This window comes from Molothrus aeneus, chromosome 8 (genome assembly GCF_037042795.1).
Source record: "Molothrus aeneus isolate 106 chromosome 8, BPBGC_Maene_1.0, whole genome shotgun sequence".
Classification (NCBI taxonomy): Eukaryota; Metazoa; Chordata; class Aves; order Passeriformes; family Icteridae; genus Molothrus; species Molothrus aeneus.
The window spans coordinates 15498495-15526013 of record NC_089653.1 but is presented as its reverse complement, the minus strand read 5'-3'; the positions used below and the strand labels follow the sequence as shown (position 1 = coordinate 15526013).

At 44.3% G+C, this 27519-nt stretch overlaps 2 protein-coding genes across 3 annotated transcripts; both read left to right on the top strand.

Annotated features, from left to right (window-relative positions):
- The first annotated feature begins 188 nt into the window (after positions 1-188).
- SNCG (synuclein gamma) lies at positions 189-16308 on the top strand. Its single transcript, XM_066554603.1, has 5 exons — positions 189-514; positions 5439-5480; positions 6323-6450; positions 14763-14831; positions 15931-16308. The coding sequence occupies exons 1-5, from the start codon at positions 394-396 to the stop codon at positions 15958-15960; spliced, it is 390 nt and encodes a 129-aa protein (XP_066410700.1). The 5' UTR covers positions 189-393; the 3' UTR covers positions 15961-16308.
- A 3240-nt stretch (positions 16309-19548) lies between these two features.
- On the top strand, positions 19549-26522 carry LOC136559684 (adipogenesis regulatory factor-like). Of its 2 annotated transcripts, XM_066555042.1 has the most exons (6): positions 19549-19643; positions 19730-19845; positions 21415-21515; positions 23257-23497; positions 25069-25131; positions 25974-26522. In XM_066555042.1, exons 4-6 carry the CDS (start codon positions 23437-23439, stop codon positions 26078-26080), a joined length of 231 nt encoding a protein of 76 aa, XP_066411139.1. In that variant the 5' UTR covers positions 19549-19643; positions 19730-19845; positions 21415-21515; positions 23257-23436; the 3' UTR covers positions 26081-26522. The 2 variants fall into 2 exon arrangements, with proteins under 2 accessions (XP_066411139.1, XP_066411137.1); XM_066555040.1 differs by lacking the exon at positions 21415-21515.
- The last annotated feature ends 997 nt before the right edge of the window (positions 26523-27519 follow it).

Here is a 27519-nt window from a genome sequence, read left to right as displayed (position 1 = left end):
TCCTTCACTGAGAGCATTGCAGTACATTTTAAAAGCTCTCTCTGTCTGGAAATTCTCCAGACAGCTCCTTACCTACCGCTGTCATCGTCCTCCTCTCCCCCTCCCTTGCTAAAGCTCCCAAGCAGATCCGTATCATTAATATTTCAGTATCAGCTGTACACAGGCATTGGCTACACTGCAGCACACTTCATCAATAAGAGCCAGCGAGGGCTGTGAGCTCTGCCACACTGCCTTCATCCAGCACAGGAGGAAGAGCAAAGGCAGAGCCTGCCAGAGAAGCTGAGATCTGCCGAGGGTAAGGCTGCATCTCGCAGTCCCAGCCTTGAGGTGCTTTTTGCTGCTTTTGCTCCCTCATTCAGATCATCCCAGATAATACCCTAACAAGCAACAAGAATGGATGTCTTTAAGAAAGGTTTCTCCATTGCTAAAGAAGGTGTGGTGGCTGCTGCAGAAAAGACCAAGCAGGGAGTGACAGAGGCTGCAGAGAAGACCAAAGAAGGGGTAATGTATGTAGGTAAGAGAGAACTAGTTTTGATCTACTTTTGAGCATGAAAAGCTGCATAGATTGTCTCTGAGAAAGTCTGGGGAAATTATATTGTGGCTGAAGCTTGAGAGTGACTAGCAGGATAGTCTGGATAAGATCCTGAGCTCAGCAGAATTGCTGTGTAAACCTGGGGTACAACAGCCTCCCCACGCCTCAGTTTCCCCAGCTGTAAGTTAGACATAGAAACCACGACTCCAGGGAAGGCAGAATGATGTTAAGGAGCAGGTGCCCAGGTGAAAGGTTTGTTTGACATTCACTGATTGTTTGCAGGGTGAGTCAGGCACTCTTCAGGCAAACGAGCACTGCCAGTCTCTGCCTCACCTCCACACTGGGAGGGACTCACTGAGGAGGTCCCTGAGAGGAGCCAACAGTGTTAGCATGAGGGGATTGCAGGATGCATCTGTTTCCCCACAAACAAATGGGTTTGCCCTGGAATCCTTCTCCTGTTCATCGACCTCTTTCGTTGCCCATGCACTCATTAATCTTGCTTTAGAAGAAACGCCCAAATTCCTTTTGCCCAAAGAATAGGATCTGGAAAACAGTGTGCCTGATGTCCTGCCTAGAGACCTCTTTCACAGTTAATGGGCTGAAACCTCCCCTTTCAAGGTCACCCTTGAAACCCACTATCTCCACTTATCTAGCACATGCAATTATATGGCTGGATGGTCAGATACTCCATATAATACAAACTAAAGAGTCTTAGGTTCCCAAGACTGATTATCTCACTGCTGATTACTGCTTTTCACACAGCTCTTTATTTTTGCTGGATGTGGGAGTGTTTCTTTTTGTAGGAAAGTTTACATGCAGGCTCTTCCTGCTATCCTATTGCAACATCCACAGCTGTACTTGGCTACTATATTTAAAACTGCTCTATTGCCAATAGCTATAGATATATATTTGTATGTTACAAATTAAATAGAAAATTTGTATGTAGCAGGTCTGATCATGTTTTTATCTTGAATTCTTAAATACTTAATTATTGACATGCTGGAAATGAATGGATGTAACAGTTCACATTTCAATTTGAAGCTGACCCACAAGAAAAAAAGGTAAGCAGTATTCCTGTAAATAACTAAACTAACTACAGTAAGTGAAACACCAGTCTAAGAAATGACAAGTGGGTGTCACATTGTGGCATCATTACTGCTCCACCTGCTTCCAGATCTGAGCTGTGCTGGGGTTATTCAGAGTTTTTATACGTAATTTCTCACATCTCTTTTCAGTCACGTTGTACAGCTCCATACTGTGACCTGGTTTTCATTGTTGAGCCAAGAGGTCTCTTTAGGAGATTGTAATATTTTCAATAAAGTTTTCTATGAGCCTAAAACTGAAATCCTTGAAACCTTAATCTCTGAATGATGATCAAATAAGGATCAAGGTGAGGATTAAGTGCTTTCTCCTTTTATTGGTTTGGTTTGTTGGTATACTCTGGTTCCTGCTCTGTCATGCACCGGTCAGAGCTTTGCCTTGGTCTGATTCAGTTCCTGTTGGGAAGTTCAGCCCTTTAGGGAAAATTCAGTCTTTCACAGGCAGGAAAAATAAAGACCAGATGCTAATTAGCTCAGAAAATGGGGGTTTTGTTTTAATAGCCAGAGAAGGTGGAGGTGTGGTATATTGGTTAAAACTGGAGTGATTAGTATGTTGTTCATGCTGCCTTTTGTCACTCTATGCCACATGAACAGTAAATCTGTACTGTTCCTTCCTTGCTTCTTCCCTTGCAGACCCCTATCCCAGCAGCTTCATCTAGAGCATTAGGTGATGACACTTGAATTTTTGGATGCTAGGAGAGAATAATACTATATTGAACCTCAAGGGTCTTTTGAGAACTTCAGGAAAGAGAACAAAATCCCCAGGGCCTAGGATGGAGGAAGTGGATCCCTGACTTTTGTTCAGGTTTGTGTTAACTCATTGCTGATTCTCTGAGGATTCCAAATGTCTGAGCACAACCACCACGTCTGGTGAGTCACTTGCTGCTGCTCAGGAGAAGAAAATAATGCTCACTCAGAGGCATCTGTCTGGAGTGAACAGCACCACTGGGACACTGTGGCCACCTCGTCCCCCCTCTGATCCATCTAGGTTCAGCTCCCACAGCCCATGCCAGGCAGGAGATGCCTCCCTCCTCTGCTAAGCCTGCAATGCGGTGCCCCTGCCCTTGCTGAACCTGTGGGGTAGAGAAGAGAGGGCACAAAAGGAGAGGGAGGAATCCTGTATCATGGGTCACCTCTGTGCTTGGTGAAATCACCATCTGCACTCCAAATTCCAACAGCCTCTGAGTGTGCCAAGGTGTCAGGAGATCCCTGCCATGGTTAGTGTGGATCCAGCAGATGGTCCAGTGGGCTCTGTTTTTTAATTTGGTTTGAATAGGGGTGTAAGTGATGGGGAAGTTAATTAATGAATTTAATGCAAAGCTGCATCAGAGTATTGAGTCATTAGCACTGTTTAATGCTATAGCTCAGGAAGCCTCAGCAAAGAATGCACTTCCAGTTTTCCAGAGGGATTTTCAACCGTGTTGCAGGAAGCCCCCACACACCAAGCTATGTTTAAACTGAGTGATTCCTGCAGGATTTAATGCACATCAAAATATCCCTCTCTACTCTAGACCTTCTCCCAGGGCATAGCACTCCACCACCTCTGTCACACCCTGGCGGTCCCAAAGCACTTGCAGATGACTCACAGCACTCAGAAGAGGCAAGATGCATGAATTCTGGGTACACAAGCTGCGGGCAAGGACTAATGAGTGAAATGAGATTGAGCATCAGGTGATTGCTTTCTGATTCAACAGATGCGGGCTGCTGGCAGGAGTGCTGCCGGAAGGTCGGTCGGGTTTCATGCGGTGCATAATGGATGGGAGCCTGAGTCATCGGGTGTGGCTGGGCTGGGAGGATGAGGCGAGCTCTCCCCAGGCTGCAGCAGCGACTCTTCCCAATGACATTGCTTCTGTCATGAAATGGATTCAGATGTTTTCCTTCTATCTGCATCCCTCGTTTCTGGTCTGCAAATATAGCACCTGCTCACTCCTCTTCCCTGTAAAAGAATTGAGCTCAGATAGTGACCTTAAAAGTCTGGCAAAAAACATACAAAACTGCAGCTCTTGTCTCACTGAGTGTGTTTACTGCAAAACTGCAAAGGCATGAAAGGCTAGTACAGCCAATCATGTACTTTGCTTACCTATCAGCTGCTGTTTGACCAAAAAACAGCAAAGGGCTAAGCTTGAGGATCTGAGTCTGGTATGAGACAACCATGTATGTCAAATCAATATTGTGGCAGTCTTTTCTTGGAATGCTACTGGGAGGGAAAACGAAACAGGATGGTGTCTGAATTGAACCTTGTGTGTTTGGCCCATTCAGGGGCTCACATTCATGGCTTGAGACTTGCACCTGCTATGCTCAGTGCTGTGCTTCTGCACGTTTGTGTATCATGGGCACCATCATTAAATCCAGTTCACAGCAGTGCACATGTATCATATGCATCACTAGGAACTCAGCTTACAGCAGTAACAAGTTAAAGGTACAAAGATTTCGTTTCTTGACCTTTTAGACAGTTTGGGAGGGTGGAATGAAATGTTGAGGACATATTGTAGTAGAACAGTTTTGTTCTGCCCCAGGCAGGCATCGCAACCACCAAAATAAATCAACAATTGAGAATTACATTCAATAATACATACCATGCATCAGGCAAAACAGCACTGAGCTGGGCTGTTGTTATCAGGGCACTGCACCTGTTTTGCTTCTCAGGCTGTTGTTAATGAGAATGAGCTGTGGTTTGTAACTGGTTTCTCCCACCACACCCATGGATGCTCCATTATCATGGAGTCAAAAATCTGCCTGGTTGTTGTCCATTTTTTATCATTTTGATAGCTGGCCATAGAATTCCTTTTGTTGTATCAGTATGGGAAACCTGAAGAGAATCTGTATAGGTGCAGATGATTTGCAATATACAGTAAAGTGGGGCCAGTGGGATATTTTGGCTTGTGTTTATTTAACTTCCAGGAGAGATAAATTTGATTCCTTATTTTTTTAGTGTGTAAAGCACCTAGTTACCATAGGGGCTGCCTATGTACCATATGATTTAACTTATCTGCAGCAATATCAAGTACAAAGGATATATAGCTTGTCACTTCAAGCATGGAGGAAAATCACAGAGATTAATTATTCCTCAGGGCTATTTGTGTTGCAAAGTGAATGCCTTCACATCCTGTTAGCTTTTCTGCATTGAGAACAGTGAGATAAATTACAATGTAAGCATACATATGGTGTATTTTCATAATTTGAGATAAAACCATCTGTTTTCTGTGCATTGCTGGGAGCAGGCACTTGCAGCCTAGGTTGAGGCACCAAACAGGGAATCTAGTAAGTAGGTATGTAGGAGGTAGGTGGTGGTTCTGTAAATTCAGTCTCAGGTTTCTCCAAAGTCTTTATTAGTAGTATAGAATGAGACTTTAAATGACCAGTGCAGCCAAGTATCCTGCTGAAAGGCAGGGGAGAGTCATGGATGTGACTTCTTGTCTTGCAAGAGTGAGGTAGGTGAGATGTTGCCAGGTGATTTTATTTACAGTCATTTTTACAAGTGGCTTAAGGTTGATTTACCACTACTCAACTGCTCATTTTGGAACTATTGCAGGGACAACTGTTGTAATCAAGGTTTTTCAGGTCTAGGCATCTCCAGAGAATTTGCTGTTGAAGTTCTCCAACTCTCAACACAAAGATACTCATTGGCTTTACTGGGGAGGGAAGCTGGTCTCTTTTCTGACTCTACAAATGGTTTGTGTCTCAGCAGGAGGTGTCAGCAGGACCTTGGCTCCCCACTGCGCTTCCTGAGAGCAGGAAACCATCTGTGTCCAGAAGTCAGGGTGTAATTTCCAGGCAGCACTGATGGATTGTGTTTCCTTTCACAGGCACCAAGACCAAGGAGGGAGTAGTGCAAAGTGTGACCTCAGGTAAGAGCACAGCCCAAGAGGGTTGTGGAAGTCTGTGGTGGTTGTTAGACCTCTTGGGAAGGCTGTCACCCCTGCCAAGTGGGAGGTCCCTGTGGGATACCACTGATCTGCCTGACCTTCCTACTGATGAGTAGAGGCTGCTTGCCAGGAGTGATGGTTCAGGGTCTGGCATTTGCAGTGGACACAGGTGGGAGAAAATATTTGATCAGTAGAGTAGGTCAGAAAAAATCTAACACAGGTTACTTGGCAGACTGGGATGATTCACAGCTATTTAGATATTTCACAATGTCAGGTGCACAGCCCAGCACGTGGAGAGGATTTACTTGCATCAGATCCTGTCTGGCCAAAACTGTGGTCTTTGGGAGGGTCCTGCCTGGTTGCAGAGTCAGGGACCTAAAGGTCCCTTCTAGGGTAACCCCAACTCCAAGGATGAGCAGCCACATGGACTGTCCTGAAGGAAGATGAATGGATCCTTTGCCTGGTGGATTTCATAACTATTGCTGTTTTCTGCCAAGGGGTATTAAATCAAACAGAAAGTAACCTGCAAGAGGTCATTCACAGTCTGCAATGCAAAATACCTTATTTACACTGTTGTCTCTTAGTATCTGGCAGTGAATTTTTCATTCTCTGGTTGCCCACAAAGGAGCATTTTGTGCCAGACAAAAATCCTCACATACACAGTCTAAATTCAGACGTGATCTCATCTAAAAAGTCCAAACAAGGACTGCACCAGGGCTAATTTCTTCTTTTACTTCAATGCAATCATTTGTCATCCCAGGGAATTTGGCAGCCTGCTGGCAGTGTCTGGTTTGCTGACTTTTCTGCTTTTGTTGAAACTGCAGTTGCTGAGAAGACCAAAGAGCAGGCCAACGTGGTGGGAGAAGCTGTAGTAGCCAGTGTGAACACAGTGGCAAACAAGACTGTAGAAGGAGCAGAGACCATCGTGGCCACTACAGGAGTTGTAAAAAAGGTGTGTTTGTTTGTTCTATGATGGGCAGGACAGAAGAGCCTTTGGATTAACCTGCAAACATTTACAGTTGATGGTTTTACTTATTTCATGAAAGGTTTTCAGCAACATCTGCTTTTGTATAATACTTAATATTATCATGTGATGCCTAATGTAGTCACAGAATCATTTAGTTTGAAAGGGACACCTTGAGATAATCCACTCCAATCCCCTTAGGGCCACTGAGAGAGGACTGTCCCAGTGGGTTTTGAATATCTCCATGGAAGTAGACTCCACAATATCCCTGGGCAACCTGTGCCAGTGTTTGACCACCCTCATAGGAAAAAGAGAATGGTTTTCTTCTGTTCAGATGGACACATTAATCCCTTGGTGCCTGTTGTCTCTTGTCCCGTCAGTGGGCACTGCTGACAGCAGTCTGGCTCTCCATTTTCTTACGAATGTAGAAAAGCATTTTCCCCAGGGACTTGAGTAGAAATGTGTGTGGGCAGCAGTGAGCATCTGGACTGAGTCAGAGCTCAGGGATGTGCAGAGTGGGATGGCACAGGAGCCTGCACTTGCCCTCACCGCTGTGCGGTGCTGGCGGGATGCACAGGCCTGCCCTGGCCACGGCAGCTCCGGAGGCAGAAGAGGGCAGCAGCAAGCCAGGCACAGCCTGCTTCCAGCAGAAAGCCTGACCCTGCTGCTCTGCTTCGTGCTGGTTTGACAACAACCAAGTGCTTATTGATAAAAGGCCGTGTGACCCAAATTGTGTAGGGATTAAGCCAGATTCAGACAAGGCATCTTCTGTCCTCCAGCCTAATTTGATGAACGGGGCTGCTTCAAGTGAGGGGATTAAAGGGAGTCTGAAGGAGCAGAACAGTTCCTTAGACGAAGGCAGTGTTGATCATTAGAGAGGATGCTTTGGTAACAAACAGCACCCATTTGTACAGCAGGAGGCCAATACTTGGCAGCTCTTTGGTAAACCCTTCTCTTTCCCCTCCTCAGAGAGTGTATCTGTGCTGTTGATGGCCACATGAGCTTTATGAGTCACAGCAAACCCAGAATCAAAGCGAAGCCAGGCTGGCCAAAATTGTTTTAATTGTTCAGATAGTCGGCTGATTAATTTCCTGACCTGCACATAAACACATTGTGATGTGAAACAAAACTTCTACACACATATAAATCCTGAGAGAATAGCCTAACAAAAGAGAACAGCAGCTTCAAGTGACGCAAAATGTCCTCCTGAAAGCATGTGAAAAGAGCAGATACAGGAGTTCTGCTAAACCCTTGGGATAAATTTAATCTCTATTCCCACTGGGAGCAGCAGTTAGGCTGCAGGAGTGCAAACAGTGATTCCTAATTCCATGGGGCCAGAATACCCCTTCCTACCTTTTGACCGACCATGGGGTGATTGACCCAGAAGAGTGAGGAATTTGCTGATGATAGGAATCCTGGCTGCAGATAGCAAGCTGTCTCCCCTCTAGCAAGGACTGAGCAGCAGCAATCCTCTTCTCCTTTCCTCCTAAGTGAGAACCTCACCTCAAAGACTGACAGCTACCTTTTACGGCTAATTTCAGAGCTTAAACCAGTGCAGGTTTTCCAGAGAGCATCTGAATTGTCATTCTGATGTCTTCCATTGCTTCTGATGTCCAATTGCTTAGACTTAAAATGGAGATTGATGAAGAAATAAAAAATTAGGATGTGTCACATGCCAAAGGGCAGACTAAATGGAGCCAGGAAACTGCTTTGAATACAGTGTCATGCCAAATAGCAGAGGTGCTGAGGCAGCAGACTGAAAACAGGAGGAGAAAAACAAGAAAAATCACAGGACAAAAAAATTCAGGAAAAACATTTGTTTCTGTGAAAGAGAGTTCATCTGTTCTGCTGGATTAGTTCAGCTTAGGAGTACAAATCTTTTATTCATACTCACCATACTTTATCATGTAGCTAGACACCTTTTAGATCCAGCTAGACACAGAAGATTGGGCTCCACATGCACATTGAGTGCATCCCCACTGCTAATAGATAATTGCCATGGAGCCAAAGCTGTTCCAGAGGGAGGGCCCAGAAAGGAGTATAAGGAGTTGTGCTGGGCTCTCAGCACTGGCTGTTTTTTCTCCAGAACTGCTCCTGTCATGTTACACAATTTGCTAATGGAAATACATCCAGAGTCTGCCAATAGCAGCACCAGGCACTGTAATGCATGAGGGAGACCCACTGGAGATACACTAAGAGTGATAATGCATAGCTTTTAAATGTTTAAACAGTGAATATCCACTGTTATAATCCTGCAGTCCTGGAATAATCACCAGCATTTCAGCCCCAGAAGTCTGAGAGAGCATCCAGTCTTGAGACCTGTTTGTGCTCCATACTATCCTCCCTCTTTCTAATTGCACAGAGCACTTGCCAACATCTTATTTGGGTTTTCAACTATCTCCAGTGTTGTTCCCTGCTATAGAAGGGCTGTTCAAAGTGCCAGGGATCTGTGAATGCATGGCACTGAGCTTGGGGTGACTCGGGGCTGGGGACTCCGGTGACCTAGAAGGCATGTCCCCAGCTGGCCATTGCCAGTATTAATATCAATTACTGAGAGCTCGTTGACATTTAGTCTGTGCATTTGACAGCTGGGATCAGTGGCAGGCACACATTAGGACAGAGGGAGGTACTCTAATGGTTTTGGGCAAGTTTTGCTCAGGATAGCCATGGGGTGCAGGTGTATCAGATGGTGACTTTGGCCATGGGAAAGAATTCAGCCCTTTGTTGCATCACAGCAGGCACTGAAATGTAGACACCCTGGCAGGCTGCTGTTCCTCACCGTCCTTGGGGCGAGCACTCAGAGCCATGTAGAAGGAAATGGGCCTGAAGTAACCCTACACCTATGGAGGGGTGCCAAGCAGATGAGAACAACCTTGAGTTGTGCTGGCACTGCCTGATAGGGCTTTGGCACTGACCTGGTCACTGCTGAGTACAAGAAAGAATTTACTCATTTGGGGGAGTTTTTAAGTATCAGCTAAAAAACCTGTAAATTAAGAGATTATAAACCCTCCACAATTTTTTCTGATACAAAAATGAATGAAAGCAGTCAGTAGTGTGTTCTGTCTGTGGCTCTGCACCCATCCCCATGCCTGGGGTGGACGTTAGGAGATTCCAGTGAGATAACCACCCACTAAATATCCCTGTCTTAGAAGAGGATTAATGCTTTGTCTGTATGACACAGCAGAGAGCTTGCTGCAATGCAGACACCACGTGGCTGGAACAAGCCCATGTACACACGCTCTCAAAATGTCCCTCAGGCTTTGGAACAACTTCCCCAGTAACTGATGCTTCCCTACACCTTCCACCTAAATCTTCCCTTTAGATCTATTTGTCCTGTCAGTTTTTATGATTTAGTTGTCAGTTCGTGACTCTGTCACTTTGAATTGGGTCTGATCTGGTTTTTCCTTCAGCCCAGTAATTAAATGAGCATTTGTCAGTCATGTGCAACCGCTGGGCGCGTTCTCTGGATCACGGCGTTTCTGTGCACCTGACCTGGCGCACGTGGCCGCACCCACGCCATGGCTCATCTCTTTCATAACAATGCACATCCTGTATGGGAAAGGCTGCTCTTCATGGCCTTGATTCCCTTCACTTACACCCTGCAATGCCTCTGATGCAGAGACAGTCTGTTGCACAGAAGGAATTAGAAGCAGAAACTGAGTGACCTTCCTATCCAAGTTAGATTGGGCTGGGCAAGTGCCACAAGGAGAGAGCAACCGAGGGCATCTGAGAAGCCACCAAAGGCAGAGCTGCTAAGCAGGAGGAGCAGGGAAATCAACAGGCAAACCACCCAACAATTAGGTGGAATAAACTTGTTCCCCTTTGTATTCAAGCTTCCCTGTAGTTAGTTGATGCAGTGATGCATCCCAGTGGTAGCCTTCCACATGTCATGGAGCACGGGAGACTGCACAAGCAACATAGAGTGGGGCACTCTGCCTACAGGCACTTTTTCTGTGCTCCCCTCTGAGTCCCATTAGTGCATTCAGGCAGATATTTTCCCATGCAAAATAGCTGAGTTAGTGGCACTGGTGAAGCCTTAAAGCCTACAAGACCACGGATATGCTCCATGGCTCAAGGCTGTACCCCTGCAATCCCATAGGATACACGTTAAATATGTATCATTTGTATAAGCAGTCCCAGGAGACTCTCAGAGAGTCTGGCTGTGAGCTGGATAAAAACAAAGCCACCACAAAAGACCACCCGGATTTGTGGGGTGAGACAGGAGTCCTGCATGCCCCTCTGTCTGTTCTGTTGGTGGGTCCACTCACTTTAATCAAGGGTTGACCCCTTAGTCAGAGCTGTTGGCATCACTCTGAGCACTCAGCCTGAAACCTGTCCAGGACAGCTCGTCCACAGGACCTGCCAGGCTGCCTGAGGCTTTCCTAGGGAGTGGTTTGGGGATGCTGCCAGGCAGCATCGTGTTTGCTCCAGCACCCAAGGTCAGGAGCACCACAGGAGGCTGAGCCTCTCCACCTTATGCAATTGATGTCCCTTTGAGGGCCCTTGAATTTGTAGCACATTAGGCTGCCAGTGAACCTCTCTGGCTTGTCAGCCTTAAAATCTTAAAATTAATAATAATAATAATAATGATGATGATGATGATGATGATGAAATCTTGTTTGCCACTGAATTTGTTGAGATTTGATGAGTATATTCCAGCATCCAATATCTGGACTGCTTTCTCTGTTATATAAGGACAATAATCTTAGTATGATTGTTAATGTCCAAAAATTTGGGGACAGCAACAAAACTCCCACTGGCCTACAAGACAATATAGACAAAAAATATAAATTCTACTTCATATATTAACTCAGTGGACAAGTCAATTGCTGGAGAGCTGAAAAGGGGAATTTCATAGAACCTATGAAAATGAGAAATCTGAGGAATTAAATTGTAACTAATTTCTTCCAGTATTTCTGGGCTTTCAAAATCAGTTTTTAAAACAACTTATTAAAATACATGAACCCAGAAGCCCATAGTACAGTCTATTTAAGATACCTTACCATTACACAGGAATATTTTTATAAAGGGCAGGTCTTAATTTATTGAGTTTTTAATTAGTGATAGCTGAACATGTACCTCTGTTTCATAATCTTAGTGAAATATTGTATTTTATATAAAGAGATCTCCTGTGGTATATATATTCTATATAAAATATATTTTTAAACACACAAAATATTTAAAAACTTGTGTAGTATTCTTAGAAGGAATTCTGAGGTCTTGTGTTTCATTTAACTATTATGTTCAAGTATTTCACTTTTCTTTCTTCATTAGCAAAAAAAGATTCAAGTGCCCACCAAAAACCAGAAGAAAATAGCCCAAAGCAAACTAAATATTTAATTTTATTTCCATTAAAAATATTTTTTTCTAAGAAAATACGTAATTTCTGAGAAGAAATATTTGGCTCTCCCTTTAAGAGCAGGTGGAGCTTTACTAATTGTTTCACGGTTTCAACATGCCTTTAGCTTAGAAAATGTTTCCCCTTTTAATGAAGAGATGAGCACTGACAGGAATGGCAAAACTCTTTCTGCCCCCCAAGGAAGTTGGGATTTCACCCCTTGTTTCTTGCCCAGCATTGTTCTGTGAGTCAGTGTTATAGCTGGAGCTGGTGCCCAGGAATTTCTGGCTCTTTGTCCAAAGTGGAGACCCCTACCCCACATGGTCCTGCTCTGGATATTGTCTTCCTGAGCAGTGCCTGAAATCCCCAGCCAGGTAACACCCAGCTGAAGAATGCAGCCCTTCCTCACCTCCTGCTCCCTATTCCGGGCAGGGTGGAAGCGCGTGAGAAAAGGGCTGTGAAGCGCCATCCCTAACACAGCCTGACACCTCTTCATCCTGCTGTTGTGCTGGCTCCTCCAACACAGCCTAGAAACACCCTCCAGAAACTCAGTTGTTTCCCTTTCTAAAAATAGATGGTTGATTTTTAGCCTTCTGGAGCAGTCTTGGCAGAGAGCAGGATCTAAGGGATGTGAGAAGCAGCACAATAGCTGAACGGGGATTCTCCAGCCCACCTCTTGCTCTTGGATGGTGTTTCCCTGGGGTGGTCCTGAGAAAAGTGACCCTCTCCCAGGATTCTTTCACATCTACCAGAGCCAGGCTCCATTCCCACAGGAACAATAGGTGGTCATACCCTGTGGAAAGATGGAGTGCACTGCACTGGTCCTTGTGTAACTGTGAGCTGTTCCCCAGTTTTCCCAATGCAGCTCAGCACTTTAGGCAGCTGCCTTTGATTGACCTTCACAGTTTCACACAGCAGCTGGTAACTCCACCTGCAAAACACTATGAAATGCCTACTATTGCAGCTATTGTCAGTGGCTTCCATTGGAAGTTTCTTTCCTTTCCACCTAATAGTCAAAAATCTGTTTGTAAATCTTCAAAATAAAATTTGAGGCTGTTTACCTGCTTTGGCCTAATGTGCACTGTTGAGTTATAAGGTGTAGATATGCAAAGTGTAATGTAAATGCAAATGTAAAGTGCTTTAAAGCTGCAGGCTGGATCCTGAGGCTGGATAAGCATCCATAAATTCAAGTAGTGAGCTGTTTGCTGGCAGCAGGAGAGCTGACTCATCTCAGAAACACTGTGACCAAGTGGCTCCATCAGAGCAGCGGCCTCTCCTGAAGAGCTGCAGGTCTCCCTGCAGGAGAAACTGGCTTCCATGATGTGCAGTTTGATGTAATTTGGTTACCTGGGCTTGCTTCATATGGCTCAGGCTGGTACCAGCAAGAATCATTTCAGCCAACAATGCTATGCAAGTTAAGAGCATGTTCCTTAGGAGAAGATGGTCACACTGTGCTTCTCATCTGGAGATACCAGCAGCACATGGTGCTCTCCATAAACAGACTGATCAGCTCTGGTCCCAGCAGGGAGATGAAGGAATGCCTGCAGCTGTGACAGATATCAGTACAGGGCTGCAGCTCAGTGCTTTGGCTATTTTCTGCCTCCAGTGGATTGATTTTACAGTAGCTTGCATGGAGAACAGGAAGCCCATAGGTAAGACAAGCAGGTTGCAGTGCTTCCACCTCCTGGCTCCCCTTGCTGCCACACATGGATCTGAAGTTCAATTTCCAGATTAAATTTTCATGGCCTCTACCTTGTATCTATGTAACTCCATCTATTTTTTCTTTTTACTTCACAAAACCTTTTTTTCCCAAATTCAGTCCAAAAAGCAGCGAGCATGGCAGGGATGTTATCCTACTGATGAGAGCAGTTGTGACTGGACAGGAAAGTAAGGACATGTGTGAAAAGGAAAAGAGAGTACCCTAAACACATGGAGCATAAAGTTTTGTTTACAGTAGGTTTGGCAGGGACATTGATTTGCATTGCATCAGCAGCGGCACCAAGCAAAATAGTGGCCTGTGTTTCCAAAATATTGGAATTCATAACTTTGCCTTCATGCAAAGTTGACTTTTCCTTTCCATAATATATGTGTCTCTGGTTCCCTCCATGGTGGCCCTGACTTCATGTGGAGTGAGAGTCATTCAGGGGAGCTGCTGGGCATGTGTGCTCCAAGAGAACAGAGAAGCTTTGTAATTTTAGTTGAGTTCTCTGGTGAAGTCAAATAAAATTACAGAGGTCCTACTATTTCTGCTTCCCCTTACTCTCACTGATTGATTCCACCCAGGTGCATTTCTGCTTTCTCTCCATCCCCTGTGCACATCCAGTATGGTCAGGATTTTGTCTTCTCTTCCCATGCGGCCAGATTGTGTTTAACATAATTACCTGGTGATGCAACATTTTCTCTTCTTCTGTGAATAGGAAGGTAGCTGAAAGATGTAGGCAAGTAGCTAGAAGAGCCCAAAATACTTAAGTAAATGCTTGAACTCAAACAAAAAGAAAAGCTTATCCTTTGATAAGGATATTTTTTCTGAAGCATGAGATTAACATCACCACAGTACTGCTATATCTTTGATTCATTTTAATCTATGCAATGAGTGCTTAGGGTAAGATAATGTGGGGAAAGGCTGGGTATAGCCTTGCTATACATAAATTTATTTGTTGCTCCCAAATTTCTTCACACTGATGGAGTCAAAACTCTGGTCTTAATGACAGAAAAAGAGCTGATTTTCTGTATGAAAAGACCCTAAACCAGGCTGTAAGAAATTGAGTTGGCTTTTTCATAGATATCTGCTCTAACCAGCTGCACAACAAAAATGGATTTCAAGCAGCATCTCCCATCTATTCAAGCTGCCATTTTGCCTGTGTGTGTAATGCTCACCCCCACGTTGCTCAGCCTGTCTAAGATTAGGGTGATGACTCTGCATGTGGCAGCCAGGACAAACATCTTGCTTGTGACTTGGCAGGAGGACCTGGCACCGCCACAGCCGCCCGAGCAGCCCAGGCTGGAGGGAGAGGGGGCCCCTGCAGGAGAGGTGAGTGCTGCCACATCCCCACTGCCCTCTGTGCCACACCCTGCCTCTGTCTGGCTTCCCCCTGGCAGAATATCCCCCTTGCCACTTGTGGTTCTAGAACTGCCATGCGAGGAGCCCATCACTGTTCCCACTTTCCTGAGTTGTTGGACAAAAGCCTCATCTGTTCTTGTTTTCACCACTTCCTTATCTTGGGAATTTTCCATGAGTGACAGATGGACAGATTGCAAACTGCTGCCTGATTTGGGTTGATTTTGGGTGTAAATGCACATATTAAAGTTAATGTTGTCCTATGCTTCTGTCATCACATGGAATAGCTTTTTCCTGTTTGCAGCCATGCTTTAGAAGAGATTTAGATAACAAGTTTTTCTGTAGATTTTTCTGTATTTAAATTAGTTCATTTAATTTTTAACTGTTCTACCTGCAATGTTCTTTTGAAACCCTGGGTCAAAAATTTGTCTCTGGGCTGATTTCAGCTCTTGAACAAGGATGACTTTTTGTCCAACATGGACAACAGGGGCAAACGCTTCTCATGTGGTATTTCCTTTACAATTTCAGTGTTAAGGCCTTTGTCTGTCCCTTCCACAAGTACTGCATGTACCCAAACCCCACAGTTTTCAGCCTTTCTGAAGCTCAGGCTGTTTTCATGGTCCCCAAAGCTCCCAAAAGTCTCATCTTGCATCTCTCACCTTCCTCCAGCCATCAACCCCACTGCCAGTCCCAGAAATGGGCCCCACAATCCCAGTGGCTGCATGGCTGCAGCAGTGCTGATATCAGGCTGGGTCAGGCAGCAGCAGACCCAGGAGCACCAAGCAGGACACTCCTGCCAGTGGAGCCTGGCTCCACATTAACTTGACTTGCACCAGATGTGAATTCACACCCTTGTTTTCCCCAGAGATCTGAGTTACACCAGGAGTGTGTCTGGTTTCCAGAGGGAATGGATAATTCATTTATTTTCTGCATCACCTATGGTCCTCATTTTTTTTAGCTGTTTGTGGGGTTTTGTATGGTGACTGTCAGCATTGATTTTTCTCCTAAATTTATTCATTTATGTTTTCCACTGGAAATATTTACCTGTTTTCTTACCTGTCTTCTCTCACAGGGTGAAATTGGAGGTGATCCATCAAGTTAGGGAATTCTTGCTCAAAAGAGACCATTCCAAGAGCAGACATGGAAGTATTAGCTGACACCACAACAGGAAAATCCCACTGTCCATAGACTAACTACATTCAGCTCTGTAGTCTTGCACTTGCCTCATAAACCAGTCATACAATATATGTAAGCCAGACTCCTCAATTGTAAGTAACGTGCAGGTGTGTACTGGGCTGTGTGTCTTTCCCAACCTCCCTCCTGGCCTCCCAGTTGCTTTGTATATTTTTGTTGGACTCACAAATCTGTGTCTTGCATCCATATGCACTGGCACTTGGGATCTATAGGCATTGTGGATTTTTTTTTTAACTAATAAAAAGTGTTTGAACAAGTCTTTTGTCTTGTGGGTTTTGTTTGTACATTTTAGATGTGGATCCTTCCAGTCTGATGCATTCTTCCTGTAAAAGTGCAGTATTAGAATACTCAAAACTGTTAAGGGTCTTAAATCATGTTGTAAGAGATGAAGAATCATGAAAAATTGTATTTCTGAAAACAGTACTGTAGATAGGCTGTCTTTCTGTCTCTCAGGGCTGAAAAATATTTCACTTTTTAAATACTTGCCATGTTTAAGAGAGAATGTAGGGGTGATACTGGATGAAAGGAGGCTTTTTAAAGGCATGTGAAAGTGATGTTGAGCTCAGTTTATTCTGTTTGCACCAGAAAGCTCTCCTGACATCAGGATGTAACAAGCTGCCAGAAGGTAATTAAAGAAATGTGATGGGCACCAGCTGACCTGGTCAGAACTGCACTGCTGCTGGCAGGGTCAGGCAGGGTTGCTGTGAAATGTGTGAGTGTGAGGGCAGGTGCCAAAGGAGAATCTCCTGGTGCAGCATGAACACAGTGCTGGTGCTGGTTACAGCACTCTGTCAGGCAGATCAGCTGCTGAGTGAGGGCAGCTGAGACCCTCCACATTCACCAGGGGAGAGAGCAGGAAAATGTGGCTGTGAATAATGGGCTAAGGTTAAAGCACATCAGTAGGTATGGATATAAAAATGGGTTCTTATATTTACCTGCAGGAAGAGCACCCACGAATCCAGGAGAAGCCAGTGTAAACTGTTGAGATTTAAACTGCTTCAAAATCAGACCTTCTTAAGCTGTTAAATGATGATGACTATGGAAGGTATTACAGAAGAGACTTGCTGTGGCATGGAAGCATCTAGCAAGTGTGCTGGCAGCCTCTCTCAGGCATAACAGTATGTGTAAAGCATTGCCTTGCAGAGACCACAGGATTTCCATCCCAGTGGGTCTTTGATCTCAACACAGAAAGGGAACAAAAGAGGCCTAGCAGAGGTAACAAGGACCCTCAAAGGAAGATATATCTGAGATGTGCATACTCTTTTCAGATGTCCTGCAAGTGTCTGCCAATTAAACAGTCACTAAAATTGAGGCCAAGGTAAGAGGACATAAAGAGTTACTCATGCCCAGCAGCAGGAGGCTGGAGTCTATTCTCAGTGCTCACTAGAGAGACACAGAAAAACCTTTTGCTCAAAAGCTTTGCTTTATGGGGATACAAACAAAAGCGTTTCAAAAAAAGTGTTTTGCAAAATTTCAGTGGTGAATGCCTTCACTATGTAGGGCATGCGTGGGAGGCAGGAGCAGGCTCTAACTCAAAGGAGCAGTAAGCTGCTCCCCAAATGCCCATCTCTCAAGCAGGCTTTGCCCCTGGTTCCAAGGGCTTAAACCAGGAGAGAATGGTAATTACTGAGCTAAGAATGCTGTGTCACATCTGCCACACTGAGCTATGTGGCTGCTGGGGAGAGCAGCATGCAGCTCTCTGTGTTTCCTTCCCTGTTTTACCAGTATTTACACACCTGTATATGGAACTGTGGGACTGAAAACACTGCTTGACTACTGGCCAACGTTTGGGCACCAAAAGTGTCCAAATGTTTCCTACAGATCTGCCTCTGCACTTGCCTGCCTCTCAAGTGGGAGAGCACTGCTCTGGGCCCAGGCAGGTGCAGTCCCTGCACAGGTCTGGTCTAGTCCCATGGCAGTCAGAGCCCAGAGAGTGTTTATGCATCTTGCACAGGCAGTCCAAAGTCTTGGAGACAGACACCAGGACATGCAGTTTCCTTCCACATGAGTACCCTGTGTCAGTGAGTGGGAACAGGGAAGTGCTGTGCCCATGAAATGGCTCAGGGAGCCTCTATTTCCTCCCTGTCCCTGTCTCAGACTGGCTGTCACCCAGCTGTGGGAAGCAGAAGCCAGAGGTCTGAGCCACATTTGTCAGAGGTAAGAAAGGTGAGGACTTGTTTCTTTTGAAGTAGAATGGTCTTTGATTAAAGAGACAAAATATTGTCTATTAATTGTTCAACTAAACTTTGTTGTACGTCTGTTTAGTTCATTGAAAGGAAGTCTGTGCTTTCAGTGAGTATTCAGACAAGTGTAATGAGAGGTGATGGAAGGAAAGTGAAAAGTGCAGTGATGGAGGAGATGTATCAGAAACATCCCACAGGAGAAGGTACTTTCACTATGGAAGTACTGGCACCCCCTGCCCCAGGTAAGTGCTGAGGGAAGCAAACACTAGCAAAATTATTTTTTGCTGACAGGTCTTGTGCAATCAAGAATTTCTTTAACTCATCTCACCCTGTGAATTATTGAAGTGGACTTTGTACATGTGATACCACTGTCACACAAGCTGTTAACTTAATCCCACTGTGATGAGACAGCACCCAGTGCCAGGCACAGTGTGGCCACTGTCTGTCCCCATTGAGGACTCTGTGCACTTGCACTCTGACCTCTGAGGGGATCCAACGAGCCAGGAACAGCTGCTGCCAAGTGTTGCATCAACCTCTCCATACAAGTGACCAACAAAGTGCTGAAATCCATTATTTTCCCCTTGTAATAGCAAAACTTCCTTTCCATGTAAAACTGCAGTTAAGCTTTTTTGAGTGATTTGTTCTGATAGAGCTCAGAGCCTTTGTGAGCTCCCCCCAGTTATGTCCTAGCCAAGGGCTGAAGGGCATGCAGGGCCTGATTTTTCAAAGATGTTTGTCTGGGATGAAGGAGAGGAAGCAGTGGCTCTCTACAGAATATCCCAAACAGCATTCCACTAATTTAAATGCAAATCAGGTAATAATACACTTAGAATCCCACTTCATTTGAAAATCCTGGTTTTTTGTCTGCATAATGCCTGTACTAAAACTGAGTACCCAATTAAAAACTGAAGGGCTGTTTTTATAATACTGTTCTCTATAAAATCACATTCTCACCTCTTCGACACATTGAAACTCGGTTTAACTGTTTCATAGATGGATTGAAACCCTACCAAATCACAAGATACTCCATGCTGTTAATAGCAGAGCAGAAAAAGGTCAAATCAAAAGTGCACTTTCTGACTATCAGACAAACCCCTACCCACACGAGTCTGAAGCAGCACAGACTTTCTGTGTCAAGATTTGGCACTGCTTTTTTGTGTGGATCCCAGCATGCAAGGCAGCTCTGCTTCTCCACCCTTCCCCTCCCACTAAACCTGCGTGGGGTGGGCAGCACAACTGTGTGCCAGAAGGGCAGAGCCACAGCCCTCCTTCCTCTCAGTGTGCCTAGAAAATATACACAGCTCTCCTGTAGACTTTACATCCCAGCTCACATCCTCAGCTTTCCCAGCCAGTCACTCCTGGGATAGGACCAGTTATTTATTTCCCCAGTCCCATGCCAGGTTTTAAGGTGGGAGTCAAGCCTTTCTCATCTTCCTAGCCTTTCTAAGTTAAAGACCTGACAATTTTTTGTCTTTTCTAATCCTGAATCTGCAGGATATTGTGAGACTCCACAGCAGTCCCAGTATTTAAGGATTGTTTCAGGTGCTCCAGATGACAGCAGAAATGTGACACTTCACCTGGATGTTACCTCAAGATTGAAAAAGTAGAAGGTAAAGAACTCCATTTGCACTGGCCTTATGTTGATCTCATGCTTTGAAGCAGAGCTGATGGATAATTCCTGGAGAATGTTACCACCTGTGTAAAGGAAGAATCAGTTAAACCTACTTTTCTCCCAGAACTGTATTTCAAAATTTGAACCATACAGCTAATTTAGCTTAATTAGAACAACTTTAGTTTGATATCCTAAATTACTGACATATGACTTAGAATAATTATCTATGAGCAAACAATTGCATTTCTTAAAACAGTTCTGTTTCATGGCATAAACATCACATCCCTTCCACACTAATATCAGTCTCCTTTAGCAGCCATGTATGTTGAACATTGCACACTTTGTGAACGTCTGGAGTGATCTATGTAGAATTTTTTAGCCCTAATACATCATTGCATTTGCCTTGCTAATGGACACCACACCTATCTATAAATCCCAACCCTAATAAAATTAAAATTTAAGAAAATCCAAATAAAATTCAACACTTTTTAATTAACCTCACTTGCCCATTTTCATGCGTAAAACATAAGCTGTAGCTCTGATTAATTACTTCTGACCTTCATCAGCAGAAGGGTTCATGTCACTGATATATGAGAGGGTGTTCAAAGTTGCCACAGAAGATGTGTGAAAGGAAAGGAAACCAGAACAATTTCTAATTTCCCCGTGGTGCTTTAGATTTCCCTCACAGCTGCTTGGGCTGCGTATTTGTAGTTGCTAACTATTTCCAGGGCTATGGGTTGTGAAGCACTTAAAGAATCAGTTTTGGGTTTCTTTTCCCCAAACACAAATAACTGCTCATCACAAGCAACAGACTGTGAAGGTGCAGAATGTGGAGAAAAAGCCCAAGCAGTCAGACACAGAGGAGGGAGTCAGACATGTTCTGTGTCACCGGTGAGCAGACAGTGCTGCTGGGGGTGCTGACACTTTTGGACTTCTGGTCCTGGCCACTGTCAGTGATGCACCCTGGCATTGCCAGGTGGAGAAACTTTTGGAATAGCCTGAAATTCTGGGGGCACCTTGGCGTGTGGCTCTACCCACACTGTGGTACCTGCCCCAGCTGGCATTAACCAGGACTTCTACCTGCAGTCTCAGCAGATACTGAGAGCTGAATGGAGCAAAAGTCCAAACTAGCTTGCCACCCTTTCAAATCCTCATTTTTAAGCACTCTTAATTAATATCTAACATCAGTTCAAAAGGCTTACTATTGTCTTCTAAAAAGTAATGTTAACTCACAGAGTGGATAAATATTATGCAATATATTCCATTGTTTTCTGCTGTGATTTTGTAACTCAGCCTGCCACCTGATGCACAGATTATTGGTACCATCATATGGAATGAATACTATGCAGATGTCCCTCTTCCCTCTGCTCTAGGCTCTGCATTATAATGCTCATGCCATGCCAATTTGGGCAAGAGTAATTTGCTCACTTTTCTTTTTCTCAGTTTTGAATAAGAATAATTATATTAATGCTAAAGATAAGATTACATTAGATAAGGAGTCATACTGCCATGCTGTCAGCAGTGTGGGTTGTACTCAGGAATTCATGCTACCTAATGTTCTGAGCAGGAGACAAAGCAAGCAGTGGCACAGATCAGACACCCATATTGAGCCCAAAATGTTGAAGATTTCCACTTGGAAGAATAATAGTTGGAGCTGGGGAAATCTAGGTAGGTATTAGAACAGAATTAGAGAGCAATATTTACCTGAACTGATTATGAGTCTATAAAATAGTGCTCTAATGTGGTGCATGTTTAATGTTTGATGTAAGTGTGCTTCAGTTTTAAATGGTTTCCTAAACTCCTGGTGTCCCTTTCAGGCAGACTATCCCAGGCAGCACCTGCAGGGCTCTTGCACTGAAAACCCAGCAGTGGAAACAAGAGGGAGGGCATCTGGGAGGTATTTGCTGCTGAATCCGGGGCACATCTTCTCTTGAGCTGTGACAAACTGCCTGGTGGATTCCTGAGAGCTTCTTCCTTCCTTTCACTAACACTCCACACAACAGTTAATCTACTTGACTAATGGGCTGAGAACAGCTGAAATCCACCTGTTTGAGGTGGCTTTGGTGTGGCTGCGTTCTCAGGTTTGGGAAAGAAAAATAAGTAGGTCTCTGTTAATGATTTGGTTCAAAAAAATGCCAGAGCCCCACAATACTGTGTGTCTTTTTATCTGAGTTTTTGCAAATTCAAGTAAGGACATCATTCCAGGAAAGAATTCAGCAAGGAATCGAAAAAGATACCTGCTGTGAATATATAATTAAAAGTCTAATTGACCCATTGAGGGGGAAAGAGAATTGCTGTTTGAAATAACAAAGGAGTGGTGCAAAAGTTGACAAGAGCTCTCTGAAATGACAGGCTGAGTAGGAGCGGCAGAGGAATACTCAGAACCTTGTTTTCTGTGACTCTTCCTCACTTGGGTACTAATGAAGTCCTAGACTTATGAGAACTGTCAGTGCCCACCCTGGTTCATCTGTGGCATCTGTCCCTGTTTACCAACACTAATCTTTTCTCAGGATGAAAAATATGGGTATGAGTGTGGCCATCTGAACAGACCACTTTGTACTCTGGAAAATGGCAATGAGGAACCCAAACCCCACAAAGCCAGAGAGCCATTTGGCTCCTGACTCTGCCAATAGTTTACTTGTACAAAGCACCTTTGTACTGGGGATTGATGGCAGGAAATATAAACTCCAAAGGCTAGTGGAAACCTGGGAAATGGCAGAGGTTAAAGCCAGAAACTTTTATTAATGTGGTAATGTTAGGAAAGGAAGTGAGTTTAAACATAATTTCTGAACGAAAAGAATCTTACCACAAAGCCACAGTAGGAAAATGTGGGTTTGCTAATTTGGCTTTTTTTTTTCCCTTCCCCTGAGAGCTGCTAGTGCTGGCACTGATTACCTGCCTTACCCAGGCAAGGCCTTCTGTGATGATGGGATTTGCAATCCACCTTGAGCAGGCAACTGGAAAGATGACCAGATTAACAGTTTCTTAAAAAAATACACATAAATTACAGCTCTCACTAACATTACAGCTCTCATCTAACATTGTCCCACCTGACAAGAAAAGGGGGTTGTGATTAAAACTGCCAAGAACAGAAACAAATTTGGGCTGGTTTCTGTTCTCATGAGGGTGTGCTCAGGGGCTGAAGGAAGGAGAAGGAAGTCAGCCTGGTGGGGATGAAAGTTGGCCATGCCCACACACTGCACTTCAGTAGTTTTCCAGCACTCTGTAAAGCTCAGTTCAGTGGCTTTCCTCTGCCTGTGATGGTGGAACAGGTTTTTTTGCAGTTTTGGTTATGAAAAAACAAACGGCACAAATTAACAAACAAAGACAGCGTGATGGAGCAAAAATCTCAATCTGGGCACACCCTCCCATCAGGGAGGGTAAATAAACAGCTTTTCTCTATTTTCAGCTCTCATTCTTCACATTTGAACTCCACCCATTGTACCAGTCACCCCCAAAAGAATCAGCAGGTCTCCTGGCAGATGTATAAAGCCAGAACAAGTCAGGACACTATCACATAGTGCGCTATACATCACCAGGTGCTCAATTTTATCAAAGGAGAGGACTTCAACAGGTGCCAGAAGCCACAATGTCAAGTAAAAGCTTCCAGGGACTGAAGGAACAAGCTGAAGGTGCAGCAAAAGATGCTGGTAAGAAAGATTTAATATTGCTGTATATTTGCAAGGGGGCTTAGTTGCTAAATAACTACAACCCATAGCTGCATTGGTGCTAGCAGGACACAGCTTCCTCTTTTTTCTTCACTTTGCAAGTTTTGGCCATCACCTGGAGAAGACCACAGGCCAGCCATGGCTCTCAAAGCTGCCTCAACCCACTCACTCACTTCTCCCTCTGTGGCTCCTGGGCATTGTCCAACTCTTATCACTCTCCAAAATGTTAAACTTGATATTTTTAGAGCAGCGAAGCATTTTTTGGTTATAACACCCTTCTGTATTTACCATTTGCATTGCTCAGGGTGGTCTCTTTTCATGCTCTGCAGTGGCTTTTAATCAGCACTCCTTTTAGTATGCTGGAATTAAGCTTTGATTAACATTTGCCATTTGGCCTGTCAGTGCCTTCTGGTAATGTAACTACATTGATTGCAATGGATGATTTGTGATGTAGAGGACATGTTTCTGTTGTGTTCTTCAGCAGTGATCACCAGACTGCAGGGTTTAAAAAACCCTGTATGCACATTTCTGTCACAGCAATGCCCATGTTCTAAGGCTGACCATTGTTGTCATTAGCACTGGGCATTGGAAACCAACTTTTCAATGCAAAGCATAAAAGCTTTTCCTTCAAATGAAAAATTGCAAAATGTGTACAGCTTATAGTAGCTTTTTATTCCTTTTTAGGGAATATACCGTGTCTGCCTGCTGCTCTTTCCTGGTAGTTTATAATTTGATTTTATTTGGTTCTGGAGTCTGATCCTGCAAACACTTCCTTGTATAGCTGAAATATATGAGTAACATCATTGATTATATTGAAGTTACAGAAAGTTTCCATACATCTGGGGACAAATGTGCAGTAGCCCCACAAACATTACAGAACCCCTTTCTGGAAAACAAAATAGTCTTTGTTGCATCCTGAATGTATTCCTGCCACTGAGGAGGTACTTCACTGTTTCATAAAATCAGCTATCTTACAATTGCAAGTCATCGCACTTTTTTTAATGTTTCATATTCTGGAGTTTATCTGTTATGTTTCTAGTTTCTGCTCCTCTTCTTCTATTCTTATCTTGTTTGTAAAAATCTCCTTTCTCCTGTCCAGCTCTGTTTAATGCACTTGCTTCCATTTTAGAACAGGCTCTAGTCCCAAATGGCCCATAGGGAAAATGCACGTTAGATGGCCAACCTACCCCAAGCATAAGGTAGAAAAATCAATAAAAGCAAGTGTAGTGTTAAATAAGCAGCTTGCAGCTAAATGTCATCATTCCAACTCACTGCTAATCTTTTCTTATCTCCTGCTTCTCTGCCATTGGTTTGCTCAGCTGACCGTAGGTGCCAGGTGAGTGCTAATCTCGGGGCAAGCTGCTGTGGCAGCACACAGTGCCCAGGGTGCCCTGTGAAGGGCACAGTCTCAGCCTGCTCTGCACCAGCCCAAGCCCTTGCCAGGGGCACAGCCTGCTGCAGGCGTGCAGAAAGCTGACTGAGGTATGGAATTCCAGTAACCAGAAACACCAACGGCTGGGAAGGATTTTGATTTTGTTTTCCCTTAATTACAGCAAACACACTGGGACAGGCCACTCAGGATGCAGTCAACCAGATTACAGAGGCAAGCCAGAAAGGTAGGAGCAATGACATTCAAATCAAGATGGAGCAGCTCAACACAAGCCAGAAGCGGCCCGTGCTCATTCTCCTCTGTCCCACAGGTGTCCTCAGCCTAAAAGTCCTTGGTTTCAGTGATCATTTTGTATAACCTTTAACATTTTATAACAACTTTAATGATTTTTTAACAACCTGTATAAATCTCACAGAAGGATTTCAGGATCTGGCACTTAGTAGCTCCACACATGTACTGGCAGACTGAGTCTCACACACAGCATTCAGACATTGGCTTCCTATTTAGAAAACTTGTGGGGACAGCACTTCTTTTTGGAGGATTAAGCAACTCTATGTTACATCTTGCTCCCCCCACAGCCCTGAGAGCAGGGGTCTGTCCAGGTCCAGCCCTACCCTGGATCCCAGCACCTGCTGGGGTCAAACATTACTGATCCTGCAGGTGAAAAGGTGTTGGCAAGCAAGTGTTGGTATCTTGCAGCTGGGCATTGGGAACAAGTTAAATTAAAAACTAGGCTCTTTGGGTTTTTTTGTAATAATTTAATAAGATTCCAAGTGTGAGGGGTGAATTGCAATTTTGGGGTCTAAAATATTTCATGAAAGCCAAAATGCACTGGCAGTATCCCCTTAGAGCTGACACCTTCAACAGCTCCATGGATGTGACAAGAAGGGCAGGCTTGGGCACCTGTTGATGTTAGATGAGGAGGCAGCAAAATATCCAGAACCTTTTTTGGAGATACATCACTCCTTTTTTTGTAGTCTAATAATTTTCACACCTCTCTTCTATCCTAAGTATTAAACCATGTTGCATTTTTCCAACTTTCTGCTTATCTTTTTCCCTCTCTTGCAGCTTTTGACAAGGCTTCCAAGACAGCACAAGATGGAGTAGAAAAAGTGGCCGAACAGGCTGCAGAAGCAATGTCTGGCTTTGGGAAAAAATCTGGATTTAAAAAATGATGCTAATTCAAGTCAACAGTACTGCTTGTATAAATCTCTCTTTGGCCTGCTATTACCTACTTCTTTGTGTAGAAAAATGAAAGTTGTTTGATATCTGGATAATTTTGTTCTCTTCAAATACATGTTTTTAAGGCAGAAGGTCCTTCTCATCCTTTACATAGAAAAAATACATCTCTTAGCACATCTGCTCACAATTGTCAACGTGGCTGAAAAGGTTTTAGCAATGCTGTTGCCCTGCTCTTACAACAGCTCAGTGATTATTGCCACATTTGCTGAGTGTATTTACAAAGCCGGTGAAACTGTTCATAATTAGGACACCAGAACAGTCATGCGATGAAACTGAGTCTTCTTCCAATAATCAAAAATTACACTGGGGTTATATTTCTTGTCAGTTGTTTGTTTGTTCCCATCCTCTGCATTTTTAGATTAAGATAAATAAAGATCTCCCCTACTCAGATCATCTTGTTATTTAATCTCATTATTTTGCTGGGGTTTCCAGTGAAGGATCGCACAGTGTCTTGCTAATCCCTTTTGCTCTCTGATCCAGAACCCTGTGAGGTCACTGTAAGGGAGGGGAGTACTGAACCCTTCTGCAGTCTGGCAGAAGGATGGAAACCAACAGCCCCCACTGCAGAGGAGCCCTGTGGTGAGCAGAGTCGTGGTGTCCACCCCCTACTCCGTTCTACAGTCTGGTACCCATCTAAATGTCTTCTTTCCATCACCACAACACATCTCCAGTTAAATCTCCTGGGGACAAACCCCGGCATCATCATTACCCCAGTGCTTGCTCGTGCCAGAGGTCCCTGGGGGTGCTCTGCTCTCGCTCCAGCCACGCCTGAGCTGCAGGCTGTGAGCAGGTTATGTGCAGGCTGTGAGCAGGTTATGTGCAGGCTGTGTGCAGTTGTGTGCAGGCTGTGTGGGGTTTTTTTTTTGTGACAGAGGCAGCCCCAGCCAGCCATGGCCTGTGCAGGGATGGAGCTGTTGCCACACAGGCAAGGGGGCAATCTTCTTGCCTAGGAGATGGAAATATTTATTTGAGATTGCTGCTTGCTGGGCAATCAGAGGCTGTGCAGCCAGACAGGATGCCCTCTTAGTGCTGTCTCTGTCAACAGAAGGCACTAATATCCACTCACTCACAGTAAGTGCTCTTAACTCAGCCTCAGGCTGTTTCTCATTGCTAGGCAATATTTCTTTTCTTTTTTTTTTTTTCCATTTTTATTTCCCTCTCTTGCTTTGAAGCCTTACCAGCCTGTTTCAGTAAGAATATAATTTGTGTCTTACAAAAGAAAACCCAAACATGACCAAAACCGTCTGGCTGCAATGAAATAGGGCAGTCCAGGCCTGTTTGAGGTATCAGTCTCGCACCTCTTGACCAAGAGCTGGGGTCGTCCAGGGCTTTTTGGAAGCCAATCTTTGCAAATTTGGTCCAAGGAGAGACT

Excerpts from the sequence above, each read along its gene's own strand:
- LOC136559684 (XM_066555040.1), top strand. The coding sequence starts at position 23,437 with ATGTCAAGTAAAAGCTTCCAGGGACTGAAGGAACAAGCTGAAGGTGCA. Across the intron at positions 23,498-25,068 it reads AGGTGCAGCAAAAGATGCTG|CAAACACACTGGGACAGGCC; the intron begins GTAAGAAAGATT and ends CCTTAATTACAG. Across the intron at positions 25,132-25,973 it reads TACAGAGGCAAGCCAGAAAG|CTTTTGACAAGGCTTCCAAG; the intron begins GTAGGAGCAATG and ends CCTCTCTTGCAG.
- SNCG (XM_066554603.1), top strand. The coding sequence starts at position 394 with ATGGATGTCTTTAAGAAAGGTTTCTCCATTGCTAAAGAAGGTGTGGTG. Across the intron at positions 6,451-14,762 it reads CTACAGGAGTTGTAAAAAAG|GAGGACCTGGCACCGCCACA; the intron begins GTGTGTTTGTTT and ends GTGACTTGGCAG. Across the intron at positions 14,832-15,930 it reads AGGGGGCCCCTGCAGGAGAG|GGTGAAATTGGAGGTGATCC; the intron begins GTGAGTGCTGCC and ends CTTCTCTCACAG.